Source organism: Miscanthus floridulus, chromosome 2 (assembly GCF_019320115.1).
Source record: "Miscanthus floridulus cultivar M001 chromosome 2, ASM1932011v1, whole genome shotgun sequence".
Lineage (NCBI taxonomy): Eukaryota > Viridiplantae > Streptophyta > Magnoliopsida > Poales > Poaceae > Miscanthus > Miscanthus floridulus.
This window is the reverse complement of record NC_089581.1, coordinates 163,297,776-163,309,430: the sequence shown is the minus strand read 5'-3', so window position 1 is coordinate 163,309,430 and position 11,655 is coordinate 163,297,776. Positions and strand designations below refer to the sequence as shown.

General features: G+C 44.6%; 2 protein-coding genes across 2 annotated transcripts; one reads left to right on the top strand and one right to left on the bottom strand.

Annotated features, from left to right (window-relative positions):
• The first annotated feature begins 427 nt into the window (after positions 1-427).
• LOC136540413 (vesicle transport protein GOT1-like) lies at positions 428-3,298 on the top strand. Its single transcript, XM_066532426.1, has 7 exons — positions 428-703; positions 938-1,007; positions 2,081-2,172; positions 2,274-2,354; positions 2,441-2,538; positions 2,714-2,795; positions 2,896-3,298. Exons 2-7 carry the CDS (start codon positions 977-979, stop codon positions 2,932-2,934), a joined length of 423 nt encoding a protein of 140 aa, XP_066388523.1. The 5' UTR covers positions 428-703; positions 938-976; the 3' UTR covers positions 2,935-3,298.
• A 563-nt stretch (positions 3,299-3,861) lies between these two features.
• On the bottom strand, positions 3,862-9,825 carry LOC136540412 (probable protein S-acyltransferase 22). The gene is made up of 9 exons (XM_066532424.1): positions 9,446-9,825; positions 9,184-9,297; positions 8,521-8,892; positions 7,758-7,826; positions 7,561-7,632; positions 6,092-6,220; positions 5,866-5,946; positions 5,262-5,447; positions 3,862-4,848 (listed from the first exon to the last, which is right to left on the bottom strand). The coding sequence occupies exons 1-9, from the start codon at positions 9,485-9,487 to the stop codon at positions 4,093-4,095; spliced, it is 1,821 nt and encodes a 606-aa protein (XP_066388521.1). The 5' UTR covers positions 9,488-9,825; the 3' UTR covers positions 3,862-4,092.
• Positions 9,826-11,655: the final 1,830 nt, after the last annotated feature.

Here is an 11,655-nt window from a genome sequence, read left to right as displayed (position 1 = left end):
ATTGATTTTTAATAAAAAAATAGTGGATGACCGACACTCCAGCCAGCAAGGCAAAGAGAACGTGTCGTTTGGCACTCCACAGCTATGATCAGGACCTCTCTCTGCGAAGAGCAACCAATTCGTCGCTCAATGCTTTCAATTTCGGTTTTGCCCAGAAGTACAGAAAAGTCGAAGAGTCCAGCATCAGAGTGCCAGCCACTCTGTCTGCAGTTGTAATGGATCAACCTTTGCACTACACGATTGACAGGGACAACATTCTTGTTCTGAGAGGGATCCTTGGCGACGCCGCCACGTACGGTCTCGCTTAACTCTCCTGTCCTGGGCACCGCCACCGCATCCTTCCTCCCCTGTTTCTTTGGTTTTGCCAGGCTCGTCCTTCTCCTGTGCGGCGGCAGCGTTTGCGTACGAAAGAGAGCTGTCCCGCGCTGTCTTTGCGAGAGTGAAGCAATCCGGCTCAAAACGGCTGCAGCCCTTCGATGTTGCTCGGACGGTGGATGTGGCATCCTGGCAGGGAAAGTCACGGCGTAACCTGAGAAGGCGAGCGTGCACCGAATCTGCGTCCCACCACTTCGGCCCTGCATTTTCTTCTCCGGTTTAACCCCCGCGTCAGGCGTCGCCGCGTGCTCTCTCTCCCGGCAACTGGGCAACCGCCGCCGCCCAACTCGAGGTGCCCAGGTCCTCGCCAGCGACGAGAATCCACCAGGTATGCGCACCCCTCCTCGTTCCTTCACTCCTGTGCGAAACCGAGCATCCGAACCCTAACTCGTTCCCTTCTCTGTGAAACCGAGCACCCGAACCCTATTCAGATCTGATCTAATTACAGCACGTATTTTTTCAACAATTATTCAGATCGGCTTTATTCTGCTTAACACTTCCGTATTCGGTTATATCTCGTCTGCACAAATTGTGCCTGATCTTAGAACCTGTGCTGTTGCAGGCTTGTGTGCTGGTCTCCGCGGTGTCATTGCACGACAAGATGGTTTCCTTCGAGATGAATGACCTCAAGAGTATGGGCTTGTCACCACTCTTTTTAAATTGTCTTCCCAGTTTTTGTTCCATTTATTTCTTATAGGAGCATAGATAGGTTCTGCTGGCAGTGAATGTGTATCTTATTTGCTTGGCTCCTTTGTTTCTGCTTCATAATTCAGAACTTAACGAGCTAACATGTTTGCAATCTGTAATTTGGACACACTGTCACATGTGATGAATGTGAGAAAGTCATCCTCAGGGATGCTACTTTGTTTTAAGGTGTGCTGTGTTGACATGTTTGGTGGCTTTTTTAACTGATATTTGGTGATTTTTCAATCATATAAACTGTGACATGTGCAGCGTATCATGTAAGCAGTAGTTTTAATGTGTTGACCCATCAGGGTAATATCATTTGTGGAATGTGCTGTATAACTTAACCTGCATTTTTTTTTTGTGTAATTGTGTTACAATTGACCATGATACATCAGGGTGGCAGGGTATATCATGTACTGTGTGCCTGTGTGGTCTACAATATGCCAATATCACCTGATCGGTAGTTTTAGTGTTATAAGTGTGTACAATGCAAGAGAGGTAACAAATTGCTTTAGGCAAAGCATCAGATATGCTGCTGATCGGTAGTTTTAGGCAAAGCAAAGATTAAAGTTTAAGATCTTCTGCTGGTTAGGCTTACACAATTGCCATACTACACAAATACTAACTGCAGTGCTGAGCTGCTGGCTGACCGCTGAATCTCTGAAAGATGCTTGGATTTAGTTGAAACCAGCATCAGATATGCTGCTGCTGCAAGGTCTATGCTAGTTTCTGATTGACCACTGTAAGGAACAGATACTCAACCACTTTGAAACCTTCTTGTTCTGTCTGGGTTCTGATGCAAATTTCCAATGAATCTCGGTAGAATCATCGAGCTTAAAATACCACCTTTTTAGTGTTTCGGCTATATTAAAAATCATGTTGAATGTTTGAAGTGTGACAAAAAATTCTGGCTTGCAAAATCTTTTGTGTGATGTAAAAGCATATTCGTTGGTTTAGATATTACAGTCTATTCTTCCAAGTCATTGATCCTGTGTCGTCTGAATATCATCTTGGACAGAGATTGGGCTTGGCCTGACAGGCTTTGGAATATTCTTCTCCTTTCTGGGAATCGTTTTCTTCTTTGACAAGGGGCTCATCGCAATGGGCAATGTAAGTGAACTTCCATTTTGTAATTTGCTTTTGAATCTTTTGAGGATCTAAGTTAACTCACTGTGCATATGGTTCACCTTTTTCTCTTGATGCCATTGCAGATTCTTTTCCTGTCAGGTTTGGGTTTGACAATTGGTCTGAAATCAACTATGCAGTTCTTCACCAAGCCAAAGAATTACAAGGTTTTGCATCCACTGTATTTGCTAGGGCTGTTGCCCTTAAACATGTCTAACGTCTCATTATTCTCATTAACAGCTCTAATGAACAGGGTACTATCTCATTTGGCGCTGGTTTTTTTCTGGTTCTCATTGGGTGGCCGTTTTTTGGCATGCTCTTAGAGGCATATGGCTTTATTGTACTCTTCAGGTAGGAGAATTTTCTTGTGACCAACTGATCCTTTCTCTTTTAGTAATCTGCAATTTCTTGTTGAGACAGTAAAAACATTCAATGCTGCAAATAGTTATTTGTTTCTAACGAACCGCCATCATTTCTTTAAAAAAGTTGCTTATACCTGAGCACTGACTTGGCAATTCCATTGCAGTGGGTTCTGGCCAACACTTGCTGTGTTCTTGCAGAGGATTCCTATCATTGGATGGATTTTCCAACAACCATTTGTGACATCGGTAAGAAGCTCGCGACACATAATGTTCTTCTTTGGTTCCTGAGACTAGAAGCTTGGCGCACTTCACATTCTGATAAGCCTAATTTCTCTTGTTTCTGCAGTTCCTTGACCACTACAGAGGAAAACGTGTTCCGGTCTAGCAACCTTTTGCTCTATATATGCTTACTTGCGGTGTAGCAACTAGCAACCTGTGTTTTTTTACAACAGCAGCAAACTGGTTATACCGGTGTCTGATCCTTCATGTTTATATGTTTTGTTTAGTTCCCAATAGGATTGTTCCTTGTAAATTACAGCCCCAAACTGGCCAAACCAAAGCTCCATTCCTTCGAGACCAGGATGCAGACTCACCCATGGAATGGATCTGTTGAAGAAACTCTTCAGCTTTGTCGAGAGCATTATGTCTGAAAGAAAAAGCTAATATGTTCTTTTATAGGATAATAAGTTATATATTTTGTGTGGACTGAATTTCTGAACACAAAATTGCGGTTCATGCTTGTGGTTCAACACAGGATTCCTAGACTCTCCAATTTCTTTATGGGGTTTATCTAAAATGGTTCACAATATAACTAGGAAAACCTTCAGTCACTGAACATGCTAGTTTGATGTATCTCATTTGGTATATTTGTATCTGACAATCAACATTTTTTTGTGAGGGAGAATAACAAATTCTACTCCGCATTTTTGGCAAAATCATAAGACACAAACCACCATCTGTTTTATGGTCTTGGAGATGGAAGATAAGAGATAAGAGGTCACCCTCCCTGTTTCGAGTGGGTGCTACTCGTGGCATGGCCGAAGAGCCAAGAACCAGATAACATTGTTGTTGCTCGACTTCTCTTGCTCGGGCTCCAGATCGGCAACCCGGGACAGATCGTTGTTGCTTCCAAGCTCACCGTGCTGTCCATCACCCGCTCACGCCAGTCTGTGTGCTCCGGTGCCAACGCCGGAACAAGGTGATTCTCAAAACAAATTAGAACACTATATACACGAGTTCCACTGTTTACCATGATCAGACTGCAGCGGCACACCATGGGATTTTGACAAACAGTAAATTGGATCAAGCTCAGCAAACACAATGGCGTCAAATTCACATTTTGCCAAAGGCGACAATGGAATGCCAAAGAAGCGACGCCAGCAGTGAAAGCAGTTTCACAGACATGTAATCGGATGAATTTGCCCCCCTAGAACTAGTCCAAATACACACATGTAATCAGACAAATTAAGCGCCTAAACCTAAACCTAAGCCTGGAGACTAGTCAATGTCTTGTCAACATCGCTCTGCCATACCCAGCAATGCTCTAGGAACCAGAATTTAGAAGGACATTTGCGTTAGCTACAAAACCTTCAGATGATGGCGTGAGCAGATCAGCTGGAGGGCCTCCCTGACTGGAATTCAGAAAGACATTGGCCCAGTTTGACGATCTGTGCACGATTCTTGAAGGGATGCGGTCGCTATCTTCACCTCCTGATGCTTCATAACCGTCGCTTGATGATCTTTTAAACTCGATGCCCTTGTGAGCTGAATGTGTCATGGCTCCCTGCATCTCATCAGCTGTGGCTGAGGAAGTGCGGAAGGGGTGGAGATCAGGCGAGTCAAAGCTACTTTCAGGCGATGAAGCAACATTTCTTGTGGATGCTGCAGTACTAGGTTGGAAAGCACTTCTTGCTTCGAGCTGTAATGGGGCTAAACTGCCACAAATTTCTGTTGCTGTGTCGCTGTAGTTGCTTTCAGTGCCGCTCGCAGATAGAGTTGCAAGTGGGTCAAGAGAAAGCTCAGCAGGGAAACCTCTTCTATCTAGTCGTCTCTTGTAGCTGGGCATATGATCTGGTTTACTGCCATTGTCTGGGGCGCCATGTTTTGCAATCGGTTTCAGGATTTTGGATTTCTTCCTTGCCTCCGTGGCTGCCTTTGAAACTTCCTCTGCGTTTAGCCGTGCCAATGTCCATGGACTGATTTTCACTGCTCCATTTTTTCTCCTTGCTCCTTCCTCTTCCTTGGTTTTCTTACTGCCTGAATTCTGTGAAATGCCGACCTCTGGAGGAATGGCATCGAACTGTGAAAGAGAGGAGCAAGCAATAAGTATCAACTGCTAAAGATGGAAGAAGGGGAACTACAGTCTTGATTTATTGTCCAATTGTCACAAAAAAATTATACTATTTGTTTGAAAACAAATTTAGCATACTTCACTAATCATGAATCATGATAACTTGAAGCACGTACAAATGCAAGCACTTGAAACTTCAGATGTTACTATCAAGAAGTCTTTTTCACATATAGTGAAGTTTGATTTCAGTTGGTTTTATATGTAGAACACAAATGAGGACATATTCAGCTAATTAACAAAACAACACATGCAATATCCGGACATATTCAGTCATGTATCACAGCGTGTTGTCTTTGCCTATCCAAGATCTTTATTCCCCTTGGCTGCATAAGATTTTACAGACATGAGTGTTTATCTCATACCTGGTCTTCCAGGAACAATCTTGGTGGAGTGCACCATGAACCACGATGAAGAGGTCCAAAAGAACTGGCTGTGCTAAAACCAGTAACAGAACTAATAATAGACATCTGTGGACTTTGGTGTCCAGGAACCTCTTGTTGATCCTCCTGCTCCCTCAAAGCTATGATGTAATCATATGTGCTAATTCCCTGGACACACATGAAGAGGATTGCAATTTAACCTCAAGTTGTATGAAAAAAGAACAGAAAGTTTAAATGCACAAAGTTTTGTACTTTTCTTGCAAAACTCCCAACCAATTATAGTTAACTCGTAGTATGTGACTGACTTATTTCAGCAGAAAATGTGACCAAAACAATCGACTCCTGTGCAATCATGGGACAAAGGAGGAGTGCTTCTTGTTTCTTACTAAGGGGATAGTTAATTTGAGTTTCATAACAATAGCCATGTAGTGGATCGAGAAAATAGTAGTGATCAAGCAGTCCATTTCAGGAAGCAGGAAAGTAGACAACAGAGATGGGCCAAAAATGAAAATTGCAAGCATGTTTATTATTGCTATTGTATGATATCATTCAAGGAGTCCCCAATTGAACCTCAAGAGCAACTTACCTTTTTGACAAGAAGGATATGAAAACATAAAAGCTGGACAAGTGGCACGGTTGCAACCATTGCTAAAATGGTGCAGGTTGCCTGCAAAAAATTGAAACATCCTGTTACCAATCTTGTAACCTTTTTCAAAGATAGCAGAATTGTTTTAGTTTACCAACAAATTATATGAACTTCAATGCAGCAGACACATTCGATAATGAAAGGAAGGAAAAACTGTTCAACTCACCACAACAATTACAAAAGCCACAGTTGAGAAGCTGCTTCCCAACTTTGTGACAACCTGCCTAGAGAATTCTCCTCGCTTCACAATACAGAGAATCAACACAAGTGCCCCCGACAACCACTGCATCACAAGCTGGATCAAGTTGTACAAACCATGGAGATCTGTCAATAACCTACCAGAATAGGAAGGATGCGGAACAACATTGCTAACTATATGCATTGCCCCCACTTGGTTGCAGATGTTAAAGGTAGGGTTTTGGATTGGTACCATTACAATTCTGCAACTTTGGAGAAATACCATTACTATTCGCCTATTTGGAAACATGCCATTATAATTTCTCTTCAGCTTGAATCGTGCCATTTTCTACGTATTTGACAGCGTTGGGCCCACGCGCAGACGTATACGACGACATGTATTCTCGTATGGACTCAAATGCCATTGGCTACAAGTGGATACCCTGTCACTGACATGCGGGCCCCCCACATGTCATCTTCTTCTTCCTCCCCTTCTCATCCTCCTTGCAGTCCTTGTGCTCGAGGCCTGGGGCTGGGGGCGCCGTCGCAGCGTCGTCTGGGGGCTAGGGTCGCGGTAGGGGGCTGGTGGCGCCGTCCCCTAGGGGCCTGGAGCGACGTGGAGTGAGCCGGTGTCGTGCTCCCGACGTAGGAGCCGCGCCCGGCCATGGCCGAGGACGTGCGGCCCGGCCTAGAGCGCAAAGCCATTCCACCCTGGAGTGCTCGAACGCCTGGGTCAGTGGCTCGCACTCCATGCCGCTGGCCCGCACGCTCGGTTAGTGGCAGCAGCGCCCGCACGCAGCACGCTAGGTCGGCCATGGCGTTCGTACTCCTTCGTGTCGGGATAGGGATGAGGAGATGGAGGTCAAGGGCAGTTCCTCCTCGGCGCCGTCCTCCGAGGTTATTGCGCCCCCGTGCTTGCCCCGTGCGCAGAGCGGAAGATGGACGCGCCGCTCTCTGCGTTTGTGAGCTCGGACGGACGGCGCTGCTCCCATAAGCGAGCTCGGGCGGACGGCATGGTTCCGGCAGGCGAGCGCGGCCGCGATGCGGCGGCTCTGGGCAGAGCTCCGGCATGAGCTCTGGTTTGGGGCGGCAACGAACTGGGCCCGGCAGATAGGAAGTGCGTCGGCTTGAGGTTGAAGAAGAAGCTGACGTGTGGGGTCCACACGTCAGCGGGTGGAGAAAGAGAAATAGCAGGGGTATTTTGGGACATACGAGAATACAGTGGCCTTTAGTGACCTGCGCGTGGGCCCAACGTTGTTGAATACGTAGACAATGACACGATTCAAGCTGAAGAAGAATTATAATGGCATGTTTCCAAATAGGCGAATAGTAATGGTATTTCTCCAAAGTTGCAGAATTGTAATGGTACCGACCCAAAAGGTAAATGCAATAACACAAGGGTCGTCTTTACATTCCAATTTGCGTCAGTTTGTCATTTGTCAAGAGATCCACACTTACCAGGATAACTGCAGAAGCCATTAGAGCGAAGAAACCTTTGTAGTTCCTTTTCCCTATGCAATTGTTAAGCCACTACAAAAGAACAGAGGCAGCAGGCAAAACAAGTCCATTAATTGTGAGGAAATAAGACCATAATTCTTGTGAGGAATCATATTTTTTAGTATCATGGGAAATCATAACAAAAAAATAGATCTTACTCTGCAGTGATGGTCGAATCCATCAACACACTTGTCACATACTCTACAATGCTTACTGTTCTTCAGAACCTGGGAATGACATCCAGATCAAAAGGTGAAGAACTATGCTAGTTTTTCATAAGATGCTAGAAACAATGAAGACACTAATCAAGATCACAAAAGTATCAGAAGAGTGACTTTCCATTCGGCTATAACCGTTCAATCAGAAATTTGGAGCATAATTAGAAAAAAACGCCTAAATTTATTTGATTCAAACCACTAGACATCCTGCTTATCCGAGTTCAGTATAGTTGCTACAGTACCCCTGAATTTCATGGGTTGCCCTCATAAGTTCATACATCCACAGATTAGTTAGTTTGTCAAAGCTCTATTGATTACTGATCAGCAAACTGAATATTAGCAAAATTTTGAAGTACAAACATGAACTACATAAGCACATGCCAAGCTAAAGCATAAAATGCTGAAAGATGTAAAACTCACTGTGCAAGTTTTTACTAAATTGTCTGCATAGTTTTTAGGTAACCTTAAAAACTAAGCTTGCAGACCAGTATAGCTTGAAGAAACAGGACATTATGTTCAGGTATGAGTATTCAAGTGCAACGCATAAATATAAGCAACAGCTAGGAGATAGAACCCTCAACAAAAAAAAACTAATCTGATACCATGTTATCAATAGCATTTGTTTGTATTGAATAGCCCCCAAAGGAAATATAGAGTACATGAGTGCAGTACAAGGAATAGGAAAAGGACTCCATAACAATACCTCTGCTTCGCATAAACTGCAGAAAAACATGCCTTCTTCACACATTTTCTGTTCTGAAGGTTGACTGTCTGAATCGAGGCATCGTTTGCAAAGGCAAGAGAATGGGAGACAAACCAGGGAAAGAATTCCAGAAAATCTGGGCCAAGAAGGCGAATCCTTCCTCTCAAGCATGCTGCTCAGCTTCTCACTGTTATCAGCAGTACCAAAAGTCTCACTTAATGGCCTTCCTCCATGACTAATTCCCTGATCGGAATTTGCATGGGAGTGCTTTTCATGCTTATCTAACTTCAAATTCTTCGTTGAATCGAAGATGCCCGGGTCTCCAGGATTTGTTGCCGCACACCATATGTATAACACAACAACACATGTTATCTGCAAAAGAAGACATTAATCATTCTCTAGGTAAAATTGTTCAATCACTCAAGTGAGTAATCATACTATATATATAGTCTAACTGATGCCATATCACCATTCCTTTACAGCAGTTATATGCAATACATGCAAAGCAGATGATGTTCTCTACCAGTGTCTGAACTTGCAATGTCAGACGGAGCAAGTACCAAGAACTGTAAAGCACGGGAGGGCTGGCAGCGAAACAAACACTCAAACTCCAGATCTATGCATACTAGCTAATTTAACCCTTGAAAAGGGCAGAAACCTCACCAATGGAGTGTAGATAGCCATAGCCACAATCTGGAACGGCTTCGTCCCCACGAACGGTACGAAGAAGACATAGAAGGCGAAGCCCAGTGCCGAGAACACGGCTATCGCAACCACCTGCAGTCCGTCCGTCAGCCAGTCAGTTGCGGAACACTATGTGAGTGAGGCAAATGCTATGAACAGCAAGAACACTGCGAGAGCCGAGAAGGGAAAGCCGAACGCAGAGCCCCGCGCTGGTGAGTGGTGAGTGGTGAATGGATTATACCTGGAGAGGGTGGTAAGGCAGTTGCCACCCGTGCTTCCTCATGGCTGAGTCAATCCCCAGCCTGCACTCCAAGAACGAGAGGATGAATACCAATGCCGAGGGCTACCAAGATGTAGAGAACCCGGCTGCCTCATGAACCATGGCGCATTTCTTTCTCAGACCCATCTCAGGAGAACCAAGAAACGCCTTGCTCCCGCGATTGCCCAGAACTAGAGATTGCGGGAGGGCGGCGAACCAAGAAGGCAAGGACCAAGAAGCAGAGAATGTTGCTTGGGTCAGCGACAATGGAAAGCGGCGGATTCCAGCGGGGGTAGACAGGTAGAGGGAGCATCCAATGCGGCGTCTCGGGGTGTGTGTGTGTGTGTGAACGCCTGTCGCCATCCCTCCGGCGCCTCTTTGGATTTATTGTGCAGCGTGGAAGCGGCAGTGTGCTGCTGCGGCTGCTGAGTCGTTGCCGTCGGTCCTCGTCTTGTACTCTTTTGTTTCTTCTCTCTCTGCCTTCGTTTCTTCTGCTACGGTGTTTCGTGTGTGTGTGTTTTCCTGACCTTTTGCTAGGACCTGGCACGTACCACTTGCTAACAGTCCAAAGACATCGATCACTAGACAACTCAAGGACAAAGTATGTATGTATATAATCTGAATTTGATTTCGGGAGGATTTCAAACGCACAAACTTTGCAGAAAATTTACGCGAAACAGTTTAGTGAAGCCTGAGTACGAGTAGTACTCAAAATCAATAAGCTTTCGTCACACACTAGACAAGAAAGCTTGGAAAACATTGGCGGGAGAGTAGACACACGCTAGACAAAAAGAGTGTAGTACTCAAAATCAGTTAGCTTCCCGGCCATTACGGGCATGAGCCTATGCAGCCCTGAATCCCTGCACAACAGCACGATTTTTTTTCCCTACCAACAGAGAAAGGAAAAAGGATTGTCGCCGTGTGGCTCAGAAGAAACTAGAGGAGCTTTGTCTGTACTGTCTTTTGGTCTTTGGCTTGCTAATCATACACTGGCTTGATGCAGGTGTTTACTCAGGCTAATGACGTTAATAGTAATGATTAGTAAATATCAAGTGATATTGATGTGTTTTAAAGAAATTTAAGACAAAGACAAAATAAGAACGTTAAGAGTGTACTTGTACAAAATAAAAATCATAATCATAACCTTATAATATTTTTATCTCATGCAACATATCTTCATATAGGCATGTAAGGCAACCAAACAACGAGCGTGCTTGGTTTCCACCCAGATCTGCCATGCCTAAGGTACAACTATTTTGTGTTTTTTTTTGTTTTCGTCCAAGCTTTGGCCGCCACAGATTTTTCTATGTCATTCTGCTCCCGCTGCTCGTCGAACGTGTGGTAATTGTGGCGAGTGTGACGCACTTTCTGGATGCCACCACTACCCTAGATCTGGACATCACTGCCAGTTCAAAACCCCCCTTCATTGCCAGATTTTGAACCGACAGTGGCATACCAGCAGTGATGTGGGGTTGACATCACTATCGGTTCTTAAAAACCGACACTGATCTACAGGAAACAGTGTCGGTTCCTGGCTCCACCCAACAGTGTCTAGTTGAACAAAACTGCCGGTTTGTAGTCTCAACCGACAGTGATGGTTGCTTCAAGAGTATCGGTTCTTGGCTCAAGCCAACAGTGTTGAGCAAGCCTACATTGTCGGTTCATGGCTCAAGCCGGCAGTGTTGAGAAATCCAATACTATCGGTTCATGGCTCAAGCCGACAGTGTTGAGAAATCCAACACTGTCGGTTCATGGTTCAAGCCGACAGTGTTGAGTAAGAAAACACTGTCGGTTCATGGCTCAAGCCGGCAGTGTTGAGCAAGACAACACTGTCGGTTCATGGCTCAAGCCGGCAGTGTTGAGAAATCCAACACTGTCGGTATGTTGATAACCGGCAGTGATGGTTACGACAATATTGCCGGTTTGTTGCTAACCGACAGTGATGGCCCATTCATATTTTATTATTTTATAATTGATTTTAATTTATATTTTTTCGTGGAATCAGGTTTCGCTTTATATACGCTACGTAGATGATAGGTCCATTAATATTAAACATTACAAATGTTACGGTTACAGTTCAAATATTCTTATCCAGATCTCGATCCCTCAAAACAAAAAAGAATTGTTCTCAGACTTCACAGATTGTGCAATGCTTCTCGAACTTCTTACAATAACCTGACAAGCCGCTCTGG